This window comes from Ictidomys tridecemlineatus, chromosome 11 (assembly GCF_052094955.1).
Source record: "Ictidomys tridecemlineatus isolate mIctTri1 chromosome 11, mIctTri1.hap1, whole genome shotgun sequence".
In the NCBI taxonomy this organism is placed as follows: domain Eukaryota; kingdom Metazoa; phylum Chordata; class Mammalia; order Rodentia; family Sciuridae; genus Ictidomys; species Ictidomys tridecemlineatus.
The window spans coordinates 18,752,408-18,776,473 of record NC_135487.1 but is presented as its reverse complement, the minus strand read 5'-3'; the positions used below and the strand labels follow the sequence as shown (position 1 = coordinate 18,776,473).

Sequence of the window (24,066 nt, the reverse complement as noted above, 5' to 3'; positions counted from 1 at the left end):
GCTCTCCGGGGAGGGCTACGGGAGGGGGTGAGAGGTGGGGGGAGGGCCTGGTGGGGTTGGAGGAGGGAGTCCTCTGGGAGACAGAAGGAAGACAAGGACGGGAGTCTGGAAGGGCCAAGGGCAGGAGGGGATGGGGGCGGAGCAGGGCGGGAAGCACAGTCCCTGGGTGACCTCGAAGGGAGGAAGGGAGGGCCGCCAGCAGGGTGACCCTCGGGTCCAGCAAGAGCTGGCAGTGGCGCCTACACACCTGGCACCCAGGGCAGGGGGCTGGCAGGGGGCGGTTTGGGGGCAGACCTGCTTGCCAGGTGCCCCACTCTGGACAGGAAGGGGGTGGGCGAGGGCTGCACAAAGGAGCTCTGTGTGGCCAGGGTGTGCTGTGCTGTGGGGGGGCCCTGATGGCTCTGGGGCGGAGTGGGGGGGGTGTTGGCGCTGGGCTGGACCAGCTCCCCTTGGGGGCATCAGTGGCTCTAAGGGGACACCTAGTGGCAAGGGAAGGTAGTGCATTGGATGACTACTGTGGGAGGTGGTACAGGAAGCTAGGAAGAAGGTAGATTAGAAGTCAACAGTTAGAATTTATAGTTAGGACTAGGACAGTTAGAGGAGGCAGGCTGAGAGGGAGCTGAATCCCTGAACAGCAAAGTAGTTTAGTTTAGAGGAGCTCAATGAAACTAAAGTCAAGTTCTGGCATAATTGACATGGCTGTTTGTCTTTAAGGGTATAACATGACCTCTCTGTGCCTACCTTTAAAACCAAATAAGATACCATTATTATTTCCATCATTGTTACTTTTGTTATGATTCTGGGCTGGAATCAGGTTGGAAGAGCTTCAGGTTGGATCAGCAGGTGGGGGGCTGAAGGGAAGGAGACTGAGAGGGGTGCTGAGGGAGATGAGCCTGAGAGGTGAGGCCCTGGGAGGAAAAAAGAGGCAATGGGAAAGGTCTTGGGGCTCAGGACAGCAGTGATAGCCCCTGTGATACAGTGTATTTCACTGCCAAGAGGATGTCCCTGGGTCCACGGACCAGGCTGGGAGGGGAAAGGGAGGGGAGTGCATGAGGCTGGAGAGAGAGGGTCATGAGGCCGGAAGTGAGTGCTGGGGCTGGCAGCCGGGCTCCCCTGGGGAGGCTGTGGGTGGGGGAGGGGAGGAGGGTGGGGAAGGGGTGGGGTGGTCACAGCCACAGCGGGGAGGGTGGGGCTAGGGACTCAAGGATGTGGGCTGGCGCTTCCCGGCACTGTGCAGCAAGTTGGGGCCCCCAGCCCCCTCCCAGCGGCTGGCGTCCCTGTGGGCAAGCTCAGACACACTGACCCAGAAGCAGACAAGGCAGACAGAAGGACCCTTTCGACTTTGTTCACAGACCAGGGCTGGGTAGTACCCTTGGGAGGGGGCCAGGAGAAGACTGCCTGCTGGGGTGTGGCGGGGAGGGGAGCCAGCTGCTTGAGCCTCAGATCCCAGAGGCTGCAAAAAGAGCAGTGGACAGTCAGGAGGACGTGGCCAAAGGTCTTCACGGGTGGGTGGAACAGAAGCAGCCACTGGAGAGGAGGTTTGTCTCTGCTGCCAAGATCACACCCTCAGGCCCCAAGTGGGAGGTCTGCAGAGCCCCACCCGCGGTAAGGGAGGGATAGTGGCTGTTGGTAGGTATCTCAGACAGGGCATCAGAGCCAAGGACCAACCATACTGTTGGAAATTGGAAATTCCATTGTCTGGGCCCTTTTCCCCACTTTGGGAGGCTGTTACCCACAGTTCTTCCTGCAAGAGCAGCAGTGCTCCAAGTCCTAGGAGCAGAGAGAGCCTGACCTGGGAGGGGCCAGGTCTACCGCCCAGGAGAGCAGAGTCCTGAGCGAGCCTGAGGGTAGGATAGTGAAGAGCAGCTGAAGCCTGGGACCTGCAGGGAGGGAAGGAACAGTGGGCAGAGGGATGGTTCACCTGGATAAACAACAAAGGGGCCCTTCATATGCCATTTTGTAGCCTTGGGTGAAGTCTTCTGTTTCCTCATCTATAAAATGGGAGGGCATGAGGTGGCAATAGGACAGTGTACCCACTGGGGCAGCTGATTAAAAATACAGATTCCCAGATGTCCCTCAGATGTGTGAGTCAGACTCCCCTGGACTAGGGCCTGGGTATCTGGAATGTTACACAGCTCCCCCAGGCCCAGGGTTTGAAAGCCAATGGCTTAGATAATTTGAAGGTTCCTCCCAGCCTTAAATTAGACCATGGCTCTAGAAGGAGCTTTTCCAGGAGTGGCTGGAGGAGAGCTGCAGGAGCCTCGAGTGGAAGGAGGCTTTTGCCTTAGGCAAAATTAGGAAGCCTCCTCTTGAGCAGCTGTGTGACTTCAGGCAAGTTTCACAACTGCTCTGGGCCTGTTTCCTCTATAAGGTGGGGATAATAAACCTTGCATGCCTCTCAGGTTGCTGTGAAGATTCAGTGGATCGTGTTTGTGGAGGTGCCTTGTAGGTTGCACATTGCTGCCCTCCAAAAGGGAACAGAGGGGTGTTCCTTTTCACACCATCCTGTTCCTAAGTCAGCTCTGCAATCTGCCGATGGGGTGACAACACTGGATAATATGGCAGCAACTGAGAATCTGCATGTGTCTATAGGGGATGGGTCCAGGGGATTCAAAGCTGGGTCAAAGCCAAACACTAGGCAGTGATAAGTGTCAGTCTTTATGACTCTTTCAGTGATCAGGGCCCATTCAGCTCCCTGAGATCCTAGCTCCCCGGAATCAGCCCAGTCCTGAGTCCCCAAGGCTTTCTTGGGAGTCAGACTTGCCTGGATGTAAATCCCAGCTCTGCCATGATCAGCTCAGGGAGTTAGTTGGTAAATATTTATGTAGCATCCATAGCCCAGGCCCTGGGGTCAGAGGATACAATGGTAAACAAGACAGATGTGATCCCTGCCCCTGAAGAGCCCACACTCTCCGGGGAGACACACTAAACAGCCAGTCACACAAGTAATTGATTACAGTTGTGATAAATGCTATGAAGGTGAAATAGAGAGGGGCTGAACAGAGGCCAGAGGTAGGATGGAGCATCAGAGAGTCTCTCTGAGGAAGTGGAGAAGGAAGTCGGAGAATGTCCCTTTCCACGTTCTTGTCTCTGTCCCTTTGCCAGCATCCTTCTTGGGTCACATTTTTGGGTCCAGAGAAGAATAAGAAAGAGCCTCCTGGGAAAAGGCAGGGTTGGTTGCTTATTCTGTGGGCCTCGTTTGTTAACAGATACCTTTTTGGCCACTCCGTGGGCCATGTGTGGTTCTGGATGTTGGGAGATTCCTGCAACACTGAGTAGGACAGCTCACTTTGCCCTGCAGGAGTTTAACACCTGCAGTGGATGGTTTCTGTAAAAATGATCATATTGATCACAGTTGTGAAGGGGATGGGACAAGATCATCTAAATAAATTGCTTGGCCCACCCTTGGCCACAGAGAAAATGTCCCGGAAGTAGGGGATTTTGTGGTTGACTCCCCAGTGATCATTCAACCTCTGACCTCATGCAGTCTTCACTTTTTTTTTTGCAACTCTTATCACACTAATCATGAAATCACTTATGATTATCTGATCAATGTCTGTCTGCCCAGTCCTTTTGCAAGGTAGGCATTCCATAAATAATGGGTGTCTGAATGAAAGGTGTGACTTCAACTGTGAGCCTTCATTTTTTTTTCATCTGCAAAATGTGGTTGTTAATAGCCCAGTTCCTGGCGCACAGTAGGTGCTTACTAAACCTGAGCTGAGATGGTCCTTTCCAGGCGCTGTCCACGGCCCGAGGCCGGGGCTCAAGCAGAAGGTTCTCCACAGTACCCACAGCTGATAGCCAGCAACGGGCAAAGCCCCCAGGCACGGGGGCCCTCTCTCTCCCAGGTCAGCCGGGTGTGCACACTGGAGGGGGTGCTGAAGGAACGGGGGTGGCATCTGGAGGAGGCTGGGCCAGTGAGTGGGCAGGTGGGAAGGGTTGAGTGTGGCCACCAGTCACATGGGGGATTCAGATCTCCTGTCGCCTCTCTTGTTGCCCACAGAGATCTCCAGTGTGACAGCCCAGGCGGCAGAGCCGAGGGTGAGTGGCCAGGGTTCTTCTTTGAGTCCTAAGGGTTGGGGTTGGAATGAGGAGAGCCATACCTGCAATAAGACATTAAGTTTGATCTGGAGTGGTGGCCGCCTCCTGCTGATGGGCTTCCTTAGCCCATAGCCAGGGTGGAGAAGGGCGTCAGTTGTCCATATTTGTGATTGGGGCCCATGAGGGGTTCACTATGCACAGGTGGTTTGGGAAAGGCTGGGGATCTGCAGGGAGACTGGGCTTAGGGGCAGGGACTTGAGCTTGGTAAGGGGGCTGAGACCTTGGGGAGGGGACCCAGGGACTCATTGGGATAGGGGAAGCCCTGTTCAATAAGGGATCTCCTGCCTGTCCTGCCCAGCAGGTCCTGGTCCCGGCTTCTCGCACCCTCATGTCAGCCCCGGCCCCGCCCGGAGGCCCGCGGAGGACAAGGTCAGGATGCGTGTGAAGCCCCAGGGCCTGGTGGTGACTTCCAGTGCCGTGTGCAGCTCTCCTGACTACCTCCGGGAGCCCAAGTACTACCCCGGTGGCCCCCCCACCCCCCGGCCCTTGCTTCCCACCCGGCCCCCCGCCAGTCCACCCGACAAGGCCTTCTCTACCCACACTTTCTCCGAGAACCCACGCCCACCCCCACGTCGGGACCCTAGCACCCGGCGCCCACCAGTCCTTGCCAAGGGAGACGACCCACTGCCCCCAAGGGCAGCCCGGCCGGTCTCCCAGGCCCGCTGCCCCACACCAGCCGGAGACAGCAGCAGCTCCTGTCGCCGCTGGGATAACGGGCGGGTGAACCTGCGTCCAGTGGTGCAGCTGATTGACATCATGAAGGACCTGACACGACTCTCCCAGGACCTGCAGCACAGCGGTGTGCATCTGGACTGTGGTGGGCTGCGGCTGAGCCGCCCCCCTGCCCCACCACCCGGCGATCTACAGTACAGCTTCTTCTCCTCGCCCAGCCTGGCCAACAGCATCCGCAGCCCCGAGGAACGTGCCACTTCTCATGCCAAATCGGAGCGGCCTGGCCATCCCCTCTACGAGCCTGAGCCTGAGCCTAGGGATAGTCCCCAGCCTGGCCAAGGCCACAGTCCTGGGGCCACGGCTGCCACCACTGGTCTGCCCCCAGAGCCTGAGCCAGATGGTCCTGATTACTCAGAACTCGCTGACGCTGACATCCTCAGCGAGCTGGCCTCCCTTACCTGCCCTGAGGCCCAGCTGCTGGAGGCCCAGGCCCTCGAGCCACCATCTCCTGAGCCAGAGCCTCAGCTTCTGGATCCCCAGCCCCGCTTCCTGGACCCACAGGCACTAGAGCCACTCGGGGAAACTTTGGAGCTGCCACCCCTGCAACCTCTTGCTGATCCTCTGGGGCTGCCAGGCCTGGCTCTACAGGCCCTGGATACCCTGCCTGACTCCCTGGAATCACAGCTGCTTGACCCCCAGGCCCTTGACCCCTTGCCTAAGTTGCTGGATGTCCCAGGTCGCCGTCTGGAGGCCCAGCAGCCCCTGGGGCACTGCCCACTGGCTGAGCCCTTGCGCCTGGACTTGTGCTCACCCCATGGTCCCCCAGGGCCTGAGGGCCATCCTAAGTATGCCTTGCGGCGCACCGATAGGCCAAAGATCCTGTGTCGCCGGCGGAAAGCCGGACGGGGGCGTAAGGCAGATGCTGGACCTGAGGGCCGCCTACTCCCCCTTCCTATGCCCACAGGACTGGCAGCTGCCCTGGTTGAGCCCCCACCACCACCACCTCCACCACCTCCCACCCTGCCAGGCCCAGGCCCAGTCTCAGAGCTGGAGCCAGAATCTTCCCAGACCCCTATGGTCCCTACCCGCAAAGGCAAGTGCCGGGGTGTGCGGCGAATGGTGGTGAAGATGGCTAAGATCCCTGTGTCTCTGGGGCGACGGAACAAGACCACGTACAAAGTGTCATCCTTGAGTAGCAGCCTGAGCGTGGAGGGCAAGGAGCTGGGCCTCCGTGTGTCAGCAGAGCCCACTCCATTGCTCAAGATGAAGAATAATGGGCGGAATGTGGTGGTGGTTTTCCCACCAGGTGAGATGCCCATTATTCTCAAACGAAAGCGTGGCCGCCCTCCTAAGAACTTGCTGCTGGGTCCCGGCAAGCCCAAAGAACCAGCAGTGGTGGCAACTGAGGCAGCCACTGTGGCGGCAGCCACGATGGCCATGCCAGAGGTGAAGAAGCGGCGGCGGCGGAAGCAGAAGCTGGCATCTCCCCAGCCATCCTATGCAGCGGACGCCAATGACAGTAAGGCCGAGTACTCGGACGTCCTCGCCAAACTGGCCTTCCTGAACCGCCAGAGCCAGTGTGCTGGGCGGTGCTCCCCGCCCCGCTGCTGGACACCCAGTGAACCGGAGTCGGTGCACCAGGCCCCTGACACCCAAAGCATCTCCCACTTTCTGCATCGTGTGCAGGGCTTCCGGCGGCGTGGGGGCAAAACAGGAGGTTTTGGTGGCCGGGGTGGGGGCCATGCAGCCAAGGCAGCCCGATGCTCCTTCAGTGACTTCTTTGAGGGCATTGGCAAGAAAAAGAAGGTGGTGGCAGTGACAGCTGCTGGGGTCGGGGGTCCCGGCCTCACTGAGTTGGGGCACCCACGCAAACGGGGCCGGGGGGAAGTGGACGCAGTGACTGGGAAGCCCAAGCGTAAGAGGCGGTCCCGGAAGAATGGGACTCTGTTCCCAGAGCAGGTGCCCAGTGGCCCAGGCTTTGGGGAGGCGGGTGCTGAATGGGCCGGGGACAAGGGGGGTGGCTGGGCCCCTCACCACGGGCATCCAGGTGGGCAAGCTGGTCGAAACTGTGGTTTTCAAGGGACCGAGGCCCGGGCCTTTGCCTCCACTGGGCTGGAGAGTGGGGCTTCTGGCCGAGGCAGCTACTATGGCACGGGCGCACCCTCAGGCCAGACTGAGCTCAGCCAGGAGCGCCAAAACCTCTTCACCGGCTATTTTCGCTCGCTGCTTGATTCGGATGACTCCTCTGACCTATTGGACTTTGCCCTCTCAGCCTCTCGCCCGGAGTCCCGGAAGGCATCAGGCACCTACGCGGGGCCTCCCACCAGTGCCCTGCCTGCCCAGCGGGGCCTGTCCACTTTCCCCAGCCGAGGAGCCAAGGCCAGCCCAGTGACAGTGGGCAGCAGTGGAACTGGGGCAGACCCCTCCTTCCAGCCTGTTCTGCCCACTCGCCAGACCTTTCCACCAGGACGGGCAGCGAGCTACGGTATAACCCCAGCCACTTCAGACTGCCGGGCAGCTGAGACCTTCCCAAAGCTGGCTCCCCCGCCGTCCGCTGTGGCCCGTTCTCCTACAACCCACCCGCCCACCAACACCTACCCTGCCCAGTACAGTGGCTATGGGGCTGGACAAAGCGTATTCGCCCCAGCTAAGCCCTTTACAGGGCAGGACTGTGCTAACAGTAAGGACTGCAGCTTTGCTTATGGCAGTGGCAATAGCCTTCCTGCCTCACCCAGCAGTGCCCATAGTGCTGGCTATGCCCCACCGCCTACTGGAGGCCCTTGCCTGCCACCCAGCAAGGCCTCCTTCTTCAACAGCTCTGAGGGGACCCCCTTCTCTGGATCAGCCCCCACACCCCTGCGCTGTGACAGCCGGGCCAGCACGGTCTCGCCCGGTGGCTACATGGTGCCCAAGGGCACCACAGCTTCTGCCACCTCCGCAGCCTCTGCCGCCTCTTCCTCCTCTTCTTCCTTTCAGCCCTCGCCTGAGAACTGTCGGCAGTTTGCGGGGGCTTCTCAGTGGCCTTTCCGGCAGGGCTATGGAGGCCTGGACTGGGCCTCAGAAGCCTTTAGTCAGCTCTACAATCCCAGTTTTGACTGCCACGTCAGTGAGCCCAACGTGATCCTGGACATCTCCAACTACACGCCGCAGAAGGTGAAGCAGCAGACAGCCGTGTCTGAGACTTTCTCCGAGTCGTCCTCCGACAGCACCCAGTTCAATCAGCCCGTTGGTGGTGGTTTTCGTCGTGCCAACAGTGAGGCCTCGAGCAGCGAGGGCCAGTCGAGCCTATCCAGCCTGGAGAAACTGATGATGGACTGGAACGAGGCATCCTCTGCCCCCGGCTACAACTGGAACCAGAGCGTCCTCTTCCAGAGCAGCTCCAAACCTGGCCGTGGACGACGGAAGAAGGTAGACCTGTTCGAAGCCTCACATCTGGGCTTCTCGACATCTGCCTCGGCCGCGGCCTCAGGCTACCCATCTAAACGGAGCACCGGGCCCCGGCAGCCCCGGGGTGGTCGGGGTGGTGGGGCCTGCTCGGCCAAGAAGGAGCGAGGTGGTGCAGCAGCCAAAGCCAAGTTCATCCCCAAGCCACAGCCGGTCAACCCGCTGTTCCAGGACAGCCCAGACCTTGGCTTGGACTACTACAGTGGGGACAGCAGCATGTCACCACTGCCCTCACAGTCGAGGGCCTTCAGTGTGGGAGAGCGAGACCCCTGTGACTTCATGGGACCCTATTCCATGAACCCATCCACGCCTTCTGATGGTACCTTCGGCCAAGGTTTTCACTGCGACTCACCCAGCTTGGGTGCTCCTGAGCTTGACGGCAAGCATTTCCCCCCACTGGCCCACCCACCCACAGTGTTCGATACTGGCCTGCAGAAGGCATATTCACCCACCTGCTCACCCACGCTGGGCTTCAAGGAAGAGCTGCGGCCGCCGCCCACAAAGCTGGCTGCCTGTGAGCCCCTCAAGCATGGGCTCCAGGGGGCCAGCCTGGGCCATGCAGCTGCGGCCCAGGCCCACCTGAGCTGCCGGGACCTGCCACTAGGCCAACCTCACTACGATTCCCCCAGTTGCAAGGGCACAGCCTATTGGTACCCACCAGGCTCAGCTGCCCGTAGCCCACCATACGAAGGCAAGGTGGGTACAGGGCTGCTGGCTGACTTCCTGGGCAGGACGGAGGCCGCATGCCTCAGTGCCCCACACCTGGCTAGCCCACCAGCCACGCCCAAGGCCGACAAGGAGCCACTGGAGATGGCCCGGCCACCTGGTCCACCCCGTGGCCCTGCCGCAGCCGCTGCTGGCTATGGCTGTCCACTCCTTAGTGACTTGACCCTGTCCCCTGTGCCGAGGGACTCGCTGCTGCCCCTGCAGGACACCGCCTACAGGTATCCAGGCTTTATGCCGCAGGCGCATCCTGGCCTGGGTGGGGGCCCCAAGAGCAGCTTCCTGGGGCCCATGGCGGAACCTCACCCTGAGGACACATTCACCGTCACCTCCCTGTAGTGCCAACTGAAGTGCCGACTGGACCGCGAGGTTTTGTTCCTGGGTGAGTCTGGGGATGTGGGTACAGTGGGCAAAGTCCTGGTGGGGTGGAGAGGAGGAAGGTGTTAAAGCCTGGGTTTGGGGAAGAGCTACAGAGGTGAGCAGGATACATTTGTAGGATTTAAACGTAAGACTGGGAACCCAAAGCAGGAAGAAAGGATTCAGCATTAGAGGTTGTGGATAGTCTTGGGGAGGAGACAGAGTGCTTGGGTGGGGAAGCCATTTGGACACTCAGTGGGTACTGGCAATTGGAATGGCCAGAGAACCATAGACTGGATAAGATCACCTCATTTGGTTTGTCAGTCATTTATTTTCCTCATTCTCTCATGGCCTTGAGCAAGAACGCACCACTTCGCTTATGGTGGGGTGGCAGGGGTGAAGGGAGAAGCAGGTCAGACAATCATCCAGAGGCAATCCAGAGTTCCAGTACTGCTGGACACCCTCATTGACTATATTGATTCCAAGACACAACATGGCCAGGGCCAAGGCCAGAGTGTGGCCAGAACATCTTATTCACACACTCTACAAGGACTTCACAGAATGACCCAAAGGATCTTCTCTTGACTGCCCCCAGAGTAGCCTCAAAGATGGTTTCTTAACCTCTTTGATCTGAGGTAGGCTCTGTGTGGTTAGGGCATGTGGGGAAGGGATCCAGCAATGGACATGGGCAATGTAGTCCCATTGTCCCCAAGAACTCACAATCAAAGGGTCTATCTCCAAATATGTCTTCACCCTAGAAAAGTTAGTCCCTTTTCTTCAGCCAAGTATTTCTCCAAGGGTCAAGTATCCTGAGATTTAGATCTGATGTTTCTAAGAAAGAAAAGACACAAAAATACCCCCAAAATGATCAAAGAGAATAGTTAAGGTTAAAGGAATCATTTTCTTGAAGAGCAACCTGTTCCAGAATATAACCACACTGGTCCTACTTTGGGACAACAGATCTGTCACAGAATTGGTCAAGATGTGGTAATTGGCAGTGGGATGGACTGAGTGGTGTCTAAGACCCTTGATCTTTACCTCTGCTGCCCCAAAGCCTCCTGGGAGTTTGTTTCTCTTCTTGGAGGTGGACTAACAGGGCTACTGGAAAGACCTATCCCTCTTCTGGAGAAGTGATTCAAGGCCAGGGTGACTCAGGGTCCTGAAGTAATGTCAGCGGAAACTTACTACACCTTCTCTGTTAGACTCCAGCTGCCCTGGTGCCTGAGGGTAGTGTAGGGCAACACAAAGGAGCCAGGAGTCCTGAGGGAGAACCAATCTCAGATTGGCTATGAGCTCCCTCCAGGGCCTTGACCAAGCTTTTGCCCTTCTCTGGCCTCTGTTTCCCCATCTTTTGAAGGAAGTTGACTTTAATAATCTCTTAGGTTCTTGTAGCTCTACATGGCAGACACAATAGACTAAACTTTTTTTTTCCCTCCCTTTTTTGGCAACATATTTTCTTTCCTAATGAAGCCAGGCCAAGATTAAAATGGCCTTCCATTCCCCATGCGTCTCATTGCAAGCAGCAGAGCTGCAGATCTGAAGCAGACCAGGGAGAAGCTGCTTAGGGTTTAAAATGTCAGACTCTTGATCCTTCTCACTGGAGGGGAGATGTCTCATGGATAATCCAGAAATGTGAAATAATCCAAAAACCGTTTCTCCCAGGCTCTGGGTGGGAAAATGAGCGGGTATAGGGTGCTGGGATTTGGGCAGGTCACAGCTCAGTGAAATACATAATGGAACCACCCAGTGAGGCCTGAACACAGGAGGAACTGGGATGCCATCCAGCCCCCATTCTGGCCCCGCTCCCCATCCAGGGCTGGGAGTTAAACAGCACTGTCCTCAAACTGATGCATGCAGTTGTTCTTGAGACATCTGTGCAGCCAGGCATTGGGACAGCACACTGAACACCACAGATGAAGCACCTGGTCCTCAGGATGCTTCCAGTTAAGAGGGAAAGACATTAAGCGGGATGACACTGAGCACTGGATAGTTCAAGTGGTGGGAAGGACTGTGCAAGGGAAGGAAAGCTGTGGGCTGTGACAGCCTGTCACAGGCTGACCCTATCTTATAGCTGCTTCATGAAAGGATGAGGGGGTTAGACAGCTAGATGGCGAGCATTCTGTACAGAGGAAACAGCAGTGTGTACAGCCTGGAGGAGGAAGAGGCTCAGCTCTGAGGAACCAAGGGGAAGACAAATGAAGCTGAACAGGGAGGCGAGGCAGGCAGGGCCAGGTCTGCTGGCTCAGGGTGGTGTCTGTCTGTCTGTCTCTCTCTCTCTCTCTCTCTTTTTTTTTTTTTTGGTACTGGGCATTGAACCCAGGGGCACTTAATCACTAAGCCACATCCCCATCCCTGGCCCTTTTTATATTTTATTTAAAGATAAGGACTCACTAAGTTGCTTAGGACCTTGCTAAATTGCTTGGGATGGCTTTGAACTCTCCATCCTCTTGCCTTAGCCTCCCAAGCTGCTGGGATTACAAGCATGCACCACTATTCCTGGCTGGTCTCTGTTATTAAAGATGGTGCACAGGCTCCCCCATCCAGGGCAGCTCTCCATTGCCAGTTAAAGTCATGATGAGAATGAAGAAGGGTTTGGGATATAGGACCAGAGTGGTGAGGAAGGAGAAATAATAGATGGAGTCACATTGTCAACAGAAAGCCTAAGCTGAGAAGACAATGACACACTCACTCACCAACAGGCAGTGAGCAGCTTTGACACTGGCACTGGGGAAGCAGTCATTCCCCTTAGCTGTGCATCTTGAGCCCCTCCATGCTCATTCAGTGCCATGCGCTGGGGAGACAAAGCAGACATGGCCCCGTCCTTGGGTTCAGCAGCCATGCCAGCAAGCGAAAATAAGTACATTCACAAAGGCTGGGGCTGGAGATACAGCACATTTGGTAGAGTGCTTGCCTCACACACACAAGGCCCTGGATTCAATCCCCAACATACCACAAAAAAAAAAAAAAAAAATACACGAAGAACCTTAGAACACCTGGTAGGAAGTGGCAGGTGCCCGGGTGCAGGGAGGGATGAAGAGTGTGACCAAGCAGCTCAGTATTGGGTCAGAGGGTATTCCTCTGCTCACTTGGCGAGAAGAGACACATCTGTTCTGGGCCCTTTGTGTAACATTATCCTGTGGATCCTTCACAGTAGCTTAGGAGTGCTCCCTGTCCCCATCAGAGAGTGCAGGAATAGGTACAGCAGGATCCTTGCCCAAGGGCTCCATGGTTAGTGTGTGGTAGAGCCAAATTCAAAGCATACTACTTCCCCTCCAGAGCCTGGGGACTGAGCCCTGTGCCTGCCCGTTTCTGTGCCACAACCCTGCTTCCCCATCTGATAAAGGGTGGGCCAGACTGGAGGAACCCTATTCTGCTTTCTGGGTCTGATATTTTAAATGGATTTTGAAGACCTATGGAAGAAACTGCACTTGAGCTCGACCTTGAAAGATGGGCAAGATTTGGAGATAGGGAAGGGCAATCTAGGCAGTGAAAACTGCGCAAAGGGAGGTCACATCCCAGTGTGAGTTAGAAGATGAAAGGTCAGAGGAGAGAGTGGGGAATGTGGGGCACGACTTGGCTGAGAGCTGTGGCTGACAGGACAGAGCTGAGAGTGGGTCAAGGGAGGGGGGGCTGTGGGTCTGTGCAAACATCTTCTTTGGCCCCCTAGATAGAAAACAGAGCCAGACAGACTGGCTCCACATTGGGACCCTTCGAGCTGAAGATCGGCCCTGCCAGACACTGGGGACTGGTGGCAGCAAAGGAAGGGCCTCCAAGGTGTTCAGGAATCCCAAGTCCCTCTCCCCTCCCTATTCCCTCTCAGGCCTGGAACTGAGGCCAAGAGAAATGTCACAGGTCCTCCAAGGTTACACCAGCTGGGGCCTGACCGGAGCAGGAGACAGTTTCCAAGGCCACCATCCAGCCGGGGTCAGCAGGCATGCCCAGGCTGCTCTGGGCTTTGTTTCTCCGTGTCATGAAACCTTGAGAGGTCACTTGATCTTGCCTCTGGCTCTGAGCAAGAAGCCTCACAACAGGGCTCAGCCAGTCCTGCCCTGCCTCTTCTGGGCTCCAGCTCTTCCCTTCCCACCCCCCACTCCCTGCTGCTCTCTGAGGCCATCCTCCCTCCGATCCATCTCTTGCCTCTCCAGGCGTGCATTTAGGCCAGCCTTCTTGTTTTGAGCCCTTGTTTCCTGGAAATATCTCTTCGAGAACATACCCTCTTACACTCATCTCAGCCCCCTACCTCCCAGAGCAGATCCCTGAAACTGGAGGGCAGTGCTGGGAGCCCACTGTGTTCACAGGAAGGTTCCATCCCTTACCAGCTCCGTGACCTGGTGAGTCACATCACTTCACCCAGTCCTGGCACACAGTAAGCACGAACTCAGTGGATGGGAGATGGGGGGATAAATACCTCCCCACAGACTGACTTCTGGGGCCTCTGACCCAGTCTTCGTGGATCCCATACCTCTGACCCTCAGGCCCAGAGAGTCCGTCTCCAGCACCTGCTTCCCTCCTACAAAGGGTATTGTTTTCTGGCATGGGTTTGGGGCCTTTGGAGGGGGTTTTTTGAAATACCACCTGATTCTTTGCCTTAGCGACTGTACCTAGTCCTCCTGGGAAGAGAGGGGACACAGCATCAAGGTAAACGCTACTCCAGAGGAGTGGAGACCAGACTTAAAAATGATCCGGGTCAGCTAGGAATCCTGTCCACACAGTTATGCACACCAGGCTTCTCTCCCAACACAAATAATCTGAAACTTCCTTGTAACTTTGTAATACAGCATGATCCCCCCCCCCCCCCGGCAGTTTTGCCTTTGTCATCATAACCTTTGCTGCCATAGTGTCCTGTGTTTGTGCTGGAAGGCAGGGGGCGTAGGTCAAATCTGTGTTCAGCATGCACCAACTAACAACCCGCTCTGAGCCAAGCATTGCATCTGACTTGGAGGGTGCTGCTGAATGAGACTGGCAGAGCCCTGCCCTCATGGGGCTTGCAGCCTATAAACAGATTTATTAAAGGCCTACAGGGCAGCCAGGCATTGTGGCACATCCCTGTAATCTCTGCAACTCAGGAAGCTGAGACAGGAAGGTCACAAGGTAGAGGCCAGCCTCAGCAACTTAGCAAGACCCTATCAAAAAATAAAGGGCCATGCATGGTGGTGCATGCCTATAATCCTAGGAGCTCAGGAGTCTGAAGTAGGAAGATCACTAGTTCAAAACCAGACTCGGCAAAAGCAAGCCACTAAGCAAGTCAGTGAGACTCTGTCCCTAAATAAAATACAAAATAGGGCTAGGGATGTGGCTCAGTAGTTGAGTGCTCCCGAGTTCAATCCCCAGTACCCCTCAAAATAAATAAAAAGGGCTGGAAATGTAACTCAGAGTTAGAGCACTTGGCTAGCATACACACAGCCCTGGGTTCAATCCCCAGCACCATTTAAGAAAAAAAAAATCTCCACCTGGGCATGGGCATCATTTTGCAGGGGAGGGACTAGAGCGCTCCCAGAACTTCACCAGGGATCACCCTCCTGAACTCTGTGAGCAGGGCAGACAGCAAGAGCTTCTTGGAGGCAAGAAATGGGTCTTGACAAATTGGAGACTTCAGAGGCTGGAGCCTCACCTCTGCCATCTGGGCTTCTGACCCACCCCACCCCCACTGGATGAGTGGGGAGTCCATTCTCCCCATTATGGCTTCCAAAGTGCTTGTTCTTCAGCATTCCTAGATGCATGGTGTCGGGAGCCCCTAAAATATTTATTGGATGAATTGATTAAAGCACATCTGCTCCTGCAACTCCATCACTTCACACCTTTTGATTGTATCCTTCACTTTCCAGCTCCTTCCGCACAAATACAGGCCCAGCTTCCTAGCAAGGGATTCAAGCCTTCTTTCAGGGTATCCTGCCTCTTTTAGCCCCTGCCTCTTTTTCAGCCCTGGCCTCCCTCATGCGGCCTTCCTTTCTAGCCTGAGCATATACACTCAGGAGGGGGGGCTATCTGAAGGGTTTTTCCTAACATGCCCTGTGTCTTTGCAGTCCCCTGGCCTGGATTGCCCACTGTGGTCTCCCACCTGTCAGTTCCTATGGTTTCACCTCCTCCAAGAAGCATTCCAGAATCCTTCCCAGGCACAATCAATCTCACGCCCTTTATGCATCCATGACAGCCCTTCTGGGAATGTCCTTACCATACCACAACTCCTGTAGGCCGGTTACTCATCTCTGTGCAACGTCCTCCCTCAGCCCAGTGTCTCGTCATGCCTGGGACGTTTCAGGTGTGTGTGTGAGTGTGCATGAACTTGAGCCAATAAAAAGCATTTCGAAATGGGAGAGCTGTAAGAGGAAAGACTGAGCTCTGGGGCATAGGTGTGGCACACATAGGTGTGTGATAGTGGGGCACAGTTCCCCACTATCACCAGGAACTGCTCCCAAACATCAAGCCATTGATGAGTTTTAAGAGGTCTCCAAGCTCACCCACTCCCCCAGGGTTAGGGAATCACCTGAGTTCACCTGGTCATTGAAGCAATGTAAGGTGGAACCAGGCAGGCCCTTGGGCATCCTCAAGTGCTCTGTACTTGTCTTTCCGTGGGCCCCTGCCTCACTTGCATGTCCAGCACACATCATTGATGACCCCTGTCTTTATATAGGACATCTCCACCTGGGATGGGGGAAAGACTGAGTGTGGCACAGGGTGTGAGCAACCCCTCCTCTCAGGATGGGTAAGGAACGGGAGGCTCTGGGAGATGAGAGGCACACACATGATCACATAAGGTGGATGGGTGACCATGAATATGAACCCATCTGGTCCCATGAGCAAATATTTTAGGTCTCTGTCCAGCAGTAGGGGAAGCAGATCCCTAAGGAGAGTGACTGGCACTTGGACACTTCAGTGGACTCCAGACCCACCCTACTTCATTGGTATTTCTGCTTCAAGCAGTATCCTCTCTACATTTATGTGTCTCACAGGCCTGGTAGCCTGAAAGTGCTGGAGAAGTGGGTCAACCTTTGGGCAGCTGCAGTTTGCCTCGACTCCTTGTCTTTGGCACCATCTTGGCGCCTAAAAATTCCATCCATCGCCTGTTTGATGCCCTTATTTTACAGAATAGAAACTGAAGCCCAGAGAGGAAAGAGCCTTGCCCTAGGTCACACAGCAGATCAGTCTCAATTCTCATGCACTCTTATTGCCTTCTGCTGTATTGTCTTAACACTGAGATTTCCTTTTGGAGGTTAGAGACCAGAATGGAGGTTAGACTTTCACTCAGACCCTGGCAGTTAGTGGGTGTGAATACATGTTTGCTATTTGCTTAAATGAATGCACAAATGTGTGCTGGTTGTGGGGAGAGCAGCTTTCTCAGAACAACCTGATTTTATAAGTCCTCTGCAGCACTTTGAATCTCTGCTCAGATGCCCTTCAGTGCCACCTATGCCCACCCCCACTTCCAGGCAGAAACCACTTAATACCCTGGCACCTCAGATGCTAAAACTGCTGGAGCATGAGAATGCAGTGGAACATGGCTTTGAGGTTCCTTATGGAGGCACTAAAAGGTTAAGTCTTACGAACAGTAGTTGGTATCCTGGGGCCAGGTGCATGCTGGCATTGAGGGTACAGAGCTACCACACACAGGCCTCTGCCCTGGAGGAGCAGAGTAGGGAATGACAAGTGCGCTGGTAGCTATGGTAACGGGGTGGTCTAAGGAGGCGTCCTGGAGGTGTGCAAGAGCTGAGCTGGACGTTGACATGCTGACCAGCCTTAGATCAGTCATCACTCTGTCATTCAGTCCACTCACAATCGTGACCCCAGCATGTGCTGGGCACTGTGCTCAGCAGTGGGTTAAGAGCCCAGTCCCTCCTGCCAAATTGGGGCTAGACCCCCCTTTCTTCCTGAGCTCCCTAGGACTTCCTGTCTCCCTGCATGAGGATGGCCTGGTTTGGGCTCTGCTTTGCTGCCCCTGCTCCATGAGCCTCTCAGAGGCCAGAGCCAGAGCTGTCTTGGTCTCTGCTTTGTCTCATGCCCAGCGCTGGGCTGCCTGGCACCTTAGCATTTGGTTCTGTTTTGTGGAGAGTTGAGCCTGGTGAGGTCTGGGTTCCACACAGCCACAGCATTCTCCCTTTATCCCCCACCAAGAGCCCCTGGGCTTTGATTCCCTCCCCACCCCCTTCCCCCACATTCTGCCAGAGTCTCTGGCTGGCCAAGTCCTGAAAGCTGGGAGGGCGGTGGGAGGAGGTAGGTGAGCCGAGCTGGGCGGCTTAGCAGAGGGTGAGAAAGCCTCCTGCTGCCTGGCCACGGGAAGGTTCTGGCAGGAGCCGCCTGCTGGGCTGAGATCACCATGGAGACCTGGCTTGGAGAGGGTCACTGGCAGTGGCTAAGGGCTGGTGGGGGCAGGGGGGGCAGGGATTTGTGCAGAGACTCCCAGCCTGCCTGGGCCCTTGTAGGGAGTGGGCATTGTTGGGGTTTGTCACCATGAGTGTGCTGAATGGTTTAGAGCAGCCCACCCTCAATCTCCCCTCACTTGTCACCCACAGAGATTCTTCAGCTTGGCAACTGTCCTTCAACTGCAGTAAGGCCAGCCTCTAGATGGAGATCCTTAGCTCTCTGATTGTGGTACCCAGATGCCATAGTTCAGTCCCCTAATCTCTGCAATTGGTCCTGCTTATCACCCTAACTGGAGAGCTGACATCCAACCCCATGGCACCCTACCCGCCCCAAGAGCGCTCTTCTGCCTAACACTCCAGTTGTCATACAGCTGTCCCCCTAGCATGCGCACTGCTTGCCCCTGTGAATGCCCTGTCCTTCCTTCACTGCAGACCTGCTGGCTTCACAGCCTGTGGCCCTTTGCCCTCCCACACCTCCACTTGGTACATGGCCTGATCATCAGGATGGGGTGCTGCCCCCCCTCTGCAGGAGCCCACCTGGTCCCTCTGGCCCTCGGGGGAGTCCTGGCAAGTCCAATCTCAGGACAAAAGTCGTCCTCGGGGCTGACTGCCCAGCAGACAGCAGCTGAGGCTGAGCAGAATGTCAATGCAGCCCTGTTGGAAAAGGAAGCCAAGAAAGTACAAGGGAGGCGAGGAGGTTTCTGTCGCTGCCTGGCTCCTGCAGGCAGGCGTGGGGGAGGATGGGTGGCTCACAGAGGAGGCTTAGGAGGCAGTTTTAGCACCCCCAGCCCGCCCTCAATTCTGGAGGAAATAGTCACTGAGGGTGGAATTTCAGGGCTCTATGAGGCTGGCAGGCTAACGGCTGGAGCTGGAATGATGGAGCCTAGTCCCATCCTGGCCACTTGTCACTCACCCCAGCAGAACTGAATCCAGTGGGTCTAGACAGGCTGTGGGTCTGGTTAAGGAAGTTGGGGCCCCACAAACATGACTAGGAGTATCTGGGAAAAGGGGGTATGCCCATCTTCTAGTGTCTGGCGGTTCTGGGGACTGAGAACTTGGGGGTTTCTGAACTTCAGAAAGGCAGTGTTCCACCAAACACAGAGGGTATCATGTTGGGCAGTTTTGATCCCTTTGTGCAGACAACTCACCTCTAAGGAACAGAATGGCATGCACGGGGCTGGGAAGGGGTGCATTTACAATAAATTGAAGCACCTGTTAACACCTGTGCTAGGTGAAGGCCCTCTTCCTATGTCTTTCTCCTGCCTAGGTTGGAGGAATGGCTAAACAAACTCATTGTGATATTAGGAAACAGAGGTTTGGAGAGCTCAGCTAGCTCCAGGAAAATAATAACAAGGAATAATTAGTTCAATTTATTATGCACTTATATACTAGGTTTCCTCTGACCTAAAACCACTGAATCCTTCTAATAAACCTCTTGGGTAGCTCTAGTATCCCCTCTGTACTGATGACTAAACTGAGGCTCACAGAAATTCACTGTCTTGGGCTGGGGATGTACTTAGAACATGGGAGACCCTGGGTTTGACATCCAGCAGAGACACACACACAAAAAAAAAGCAAAGGAGTTCAACATCTTACCCAAGGTACTAGGACTATTAAATGATGGTGCTAGCATTTGAACTCAGCTGGTGTAACTCCAGAGCCCAAGCTCTACTGCTTGGCACTCCAGCTTTTTATCCAGCACATCCTTCACCTCTTGGTAAAGGGCTTGGGCATTTCTGTTTTAGAGATGAGGAAACTGAGCTCAAAGAAGGCCAAAAGCAGTGGGGGGGGGGGCTGGTTAAGTCTCTAGGATAAGGAATAATGGTGTTAACTTCTTCTACAATCTTGTTAAGAATTGAGTGGTCCTGCCTGTAATCTCAGAGGCTCGGGAAGCTGAGACAGGAGGATCTGGAGTTCAAAGCCAGCCTCAGCAATGGCGAGGAACTAAGCAACTCACTTGAGACCTTGTCTCTAATAAAATACAAAATTGGGCTGGGGATGTGGCTCAGTGGTTGAGCGCCCCTGAGTTCAATCCCCAGTACCAATAAAAAGAATTGAGTGGTCCCTCCAGGCTTAGTGGCACATGCCTATAATCCCAGCAACTCAGAAGGCTGAAGTGGAAGGATCACAAGTTTGAGGCCAGCCTTCACAATTTACATGCTATCTCAAAAAATAAAAAGGACTGGGGATATAGCTCAGTGGTAGTGCAGGCCTGGGTTCAATCCCCAGAACCAAAAAATAAATAAGAATCAAGTAGTCTTCCTCTTAGCCTCCCCGGTCTCAGAGTTCATGGTATGTGTCTGCCACTGACTTCTGCCTCCTGTATTTTTTGCAGCTTTCAGAAAACCAACGCCAAGACCCCTCCCAGCGTCCACATCGTCCTCTGGCAGGAGCACCTGCCCCTCTGCCTCCCCGCCTCCCTGCACCCCCTACAGCCCCCCTCCCCCACCCCCAACCCATCTCTCCACGCAGAAGCCGAAGGTGAGCCCTTTCTGCACAAAACCAGCAATTGTAAATACTTTTTAAAAATGTACAAAACTTAAAAAACAAACACAGTTTTAGAAAAAGACAAAAAAAAAAAAAGAGCGAGAGAGCGAGCGTGTGCAAGAGGTTGCGAGCGGGGCCTCCAGGTGTCCAGAGCCCCTGCAAGTATGCACTGAGAAATTTATCTACAGGTCGTTTGACAAAAATGAACAATATCCTATTTATTGTATATACTGTTTTATTATAAATCGTGGATTGTATATTGCATTCTGTAAACCTGCTGTGGTCCCGTGGTGTGCAAATTCGCATGGTGGGGGGGAGGGTGAAGAACCTCTTGCGGGAGCTTTTTTTTTTTTTTTTTTTTTTTCCCTTTCTTTCTTATTTTTCACTCTTTTGGGTTTTCTCTTCTGTTGTTGTTGTTTTCTGTTGGCAGGACACACCCAAAGATCCAAGTTTGTATTAAAAAGAAATGAAAAAAAGCAAAAAAAAAAAAAAAAACTAACCTTGTGTCTTGTGAAAAGGGGTGAAGGGGTGCGTGAGGGTGGATGGAGTGGAAGGGACACAGCTGGAATTTGTCACCAGCCACTGATTCCCCAGAGGAGCTGAGAGCTGACCCACCTACATATGTTCTCTACCTCTGAGTTCTCCCTTCTGCCTGAGACTTGGGTCATTTTTGCACCTGGGCCCTCACATCCCACCCCAGGCCCTGGATCTCCCCTCTTTGCCTTTAGCTCTCCCATTCCACTCCTGCCCTAGGCCCTCCTGCCTCTGAGCTCTCTATTCTGCTTCCTAGGACTTCTTAGCCCCTGGTCTATGCAGTCTGCCCCAGGTTCAAGGATTCTGCCTCTCGGTCTTCATTTCACTTTGGTCCTGGAACTTCCCTGATTCTAAGACCCTCTGTTGTATCCCAACTCCCAGATCGCCCTTTTTCTGGATCCTCTTTTATGTCCTCAAATCTGGATTCCACTCCCTAAAGAGCCCCAATTATGGGTCTTGGATCTCTCCTCCTTCAGCATTCCCTATTCCATCCTATTCCATCCTAGTCCCTAGGCTCTGCCCCTAGACCCTTTATTTATCACATGTCTTCCTGGCCTTTAGGCCCCACAGTTCCGTAGTGGTCCAGGGACACCTATCTTTGAGGCTCTCATTCCAAATCCAAGAAACCTTGCAAGACCCTTCCCCTAGGACTGCAGTGTGCCCTGTTTGTGTATCTCCCTTTCACCCCAAGTCTTAGGTCTCCTCTGCCTTCAAGCCCCTCATTTTATCCCAGCTCACCCACATCTGCTATGCAAAACACAAAACTATGAGCAAGCCAGTCACTCCAGTGTTTCCCTACCTTCCTCTTTTCTTTTCCCACTGAACCCCAAATACCAAGTCTGTGTTTCTTTGCAGCTTTGGTAAGCTATGAAAAAAAGAACTCCCAACTGTGGGCCTGTTTCTGCTGGGCCTAGAAGGGCTAAGCCATTTCCCACTCCCTGATACCAGGGAGCTCTGGACTATTCTCTTCCTATTGAAACCCTCTTTGGCCTCTTGGTCTTCAAGAGTTTTTCTCATGACCCATTTTGTTAAAGTTCTGCTGAGTGTGGCTTCTTGTCCCTCCTCAGTGAAGCTCAGGGAGACAACAAGAGGTGGCCTGCCCTCCCTGACCCAACCGGCAAGTCCTAGCTCTTGGAGAGAGTTGGCTGAGCCCTTGGTCTGAGGGGTAAACACACCCCATTTTCTGGATATCCCTGTCTGGAAGAGGCTGGAGGACTCGGTCACAGGTCCTGAAAAACGCAGCCTCTGTGCTGAATGTAAAGGCTCATGGACCTGCCAAGATGAAGACATTGTCCTACTCTCCTGTGTGCAGAGGGAGAGACCATCACATTCAAGCCGACTGTCCCCTGTGCAGCTGGAAATCAGGGCAGGAAGCTGTAAGACCCTGGGAGACTTCCCAGAGGAGGAAGCTTTTAAAGGCCCCACCTAGGGTATAAGCAGAAAAATTAGAGAATTCCTGGAGGAGGAAAGAGCATGTGAAAAGGCCCAGAGGTGTGAAAGAGGGTGGCAGAAGGTAGAAGCCTAGTTAAGTCTGTTTGGAGTAGATACTGCATGTGTTCAGGGAGGGGAAAGAGCTTAGGAAAGGTCACTCTGGGGTTGGAAGGAGGCTGGGAGGAGTAGGTGGGGGCATCAGAGAATCCAGTGGGGGGTGTGGTTGGCTAGGCCAACCTAAGAAAAGCCTGTTTGCAGCTCTAAGAATCACCTGCAATGGAAAGATGAGTGTGTTCAGAAGCTGATGAGTTAGCAGAAGACACGGCAGCCGGCCAGGTAGGGCAGGCTGGGCAGAGTTGGCTTCTAAGAGAATCAGGGTTCCCTGAGAAGGTGAGACCTGGTGTCTGACTGAGGGCTCAGAGGAGGGCAGTGGGGTTATTCAGTGGAAGGGATTGGGGCTCCACACAAGATGGGCCTCAAAAGGGGGTGAAGGGTAGTGAAGGGTCCTGGGGCAGGAGCTCAGGAATTGGGGTAAGGAAGGGAGACCCGTGAAGGACTTGGGAATTTAGAAGGGATCATAGCAAGGGTACTCCTTAACTTGAAGGACATGTTCACCACAAGAAGAGAATCAGACAGGGAGGCCTGGGGCTCCGTAAGAAAAGAAGAGAAAGGGAGATTGGGGCAGAGATGGTCTCAGTCTAGGGTCTAATGCTTAGTAAAGGGTGAGGAGGGATAAGATGTATGTTGGAGATCAGACCCCAGAGACCTTCCAGGGCCAAAGATCTAGCATTTGGGATGTAAGATTCTTTGTGCTCTTAGGCCCTGAGGTCCCTGAGGAAAGGGTAGCAAAGACCTTACCATGTGGGTGAAGCAGGGATAGGGTGGCTTATTTTGATTTGTTTTCTTTAGAGGTAGGGGCCCTACCACAGCCGGAATGCCACACAATCCCAGAATGTATCAAGACGTGGCAACCAGGTACAGTGGGCATGCCTGGAATCCCAGCTACTTGGGAATCTGAGGCAGGAAGATGACAAGCTCAAGGCCATCATGAACAATTTATCAAGACTGTCTCAAAATTTAAAAAATAAATAAATAAAGCCCAGCAGGAGGCTGAGGCAGGAGAATCTCAAGTTGAAAGCCAGCCTCAGCAACTTAGCAAGGTCCTAAGCAACTTAGTGAGGCCCTGTCTTAAAATGAAAAATAAACAAAAAGATCTGGAGATGTAGTTCAGTGGTTAATGTCTCTGGATTCAATCCCTAGTAACAAAAAATATAAAATCAAATAAATTTAAAAAATAAAAAGGACTGGGGATTGAGCGCAATAGTAGAGTACTTGCTAAGTATGTGTGAAGCCCTGGGTTCAATCCCCAGTAGTAGGGGAAAAAAGACTATGTGTCTCCAAGATATTTGGGTTTTGCCACCATTTATTAAATATTTCCATGAAGTACTTACTTTTCAAAATTTTTTTTTTTGGTGGTGCTGGTGATTGAATCCAGGGCCTTGTACATGCAAGGCAAGCACTCTCAAAATAATTCTTGAGGTAGAGAAAGATTCCTATTATTTACAGATGAGCAGACAAGTTCATAGACATGGAATAAGTGACTTGTCCCTAGAGTGATAGTCTACAGTCACATGGGAAATGGCAGAAGTAGGTGAGCCCAAAGATTGATTTCACATCTCTGCTTTTTCATAACAATTTAAAGAAAAAAAACTTCGGCTTGGAAGTGGGGAGAAGCTCATGCTTTGCAGGTACAGGGCCCTGGACTCAACACCCAGCACCAGGGAGAAAAAAGAAAAAAAATTCTACTTATAAAACCAAAAAAATTAATCCATTCTATAATAAAAATTTTTAGAGCCAAGCCAGGAATGTTACTCAGTGACACTGAATGTTCTTAGAATGCTTCAGGTCCTGGGCTTGATCTCTAGCATCGCACACATACCAAAAAAAAAAAAAAAAAAAT

At 53.8% G+C, this 24,066-nt stretch overlaps 1 protein-coding gene across 11 annotated transcripts in view; it reads left to right on the top strand.

Moving 5' to 3' along the window:
* Positions 1-20,414, top strand: part of Ahdc1 (AT-hook DNA binding motif containing 1) — a 66,148-nt gene extending 45,734 nt beyond the window's left edge. For 10 of the 11 annotated variants that reach the window (XM_078025703.1, XM_078025704.1, XM_078025707.1 and 7 more), the window contains 4 exons: positions 3,737-3,848; positions 4,004-4,041; positions 4,403-9,322; positions 19,990-20,414. In XM_078025703.1, coding sequence (XP_077881829.1) covers positions 4,477-9,279 — 4,803 coding nt within the window. In that variant the 5' untranslated portion in view covers positions 3,737-3,848; positions 4,004-4,041; positions 4,403-4,476 and the 3' untranslated portion in view covers positions 9,280-9,322; positions 19,990-20,414. Of the gene's footprint in view, positions 1-3,736; positions 3,849-4,003; positions 4,042-4,399; positions 9,323-19,989 lie in introns of all 11 variants that reach the window. The other variant, XM_078025705.1, reaches the window with a different exon arrangement.
* Positions 20,415-24,066: the final 3,652 nt, after the last annotated feature.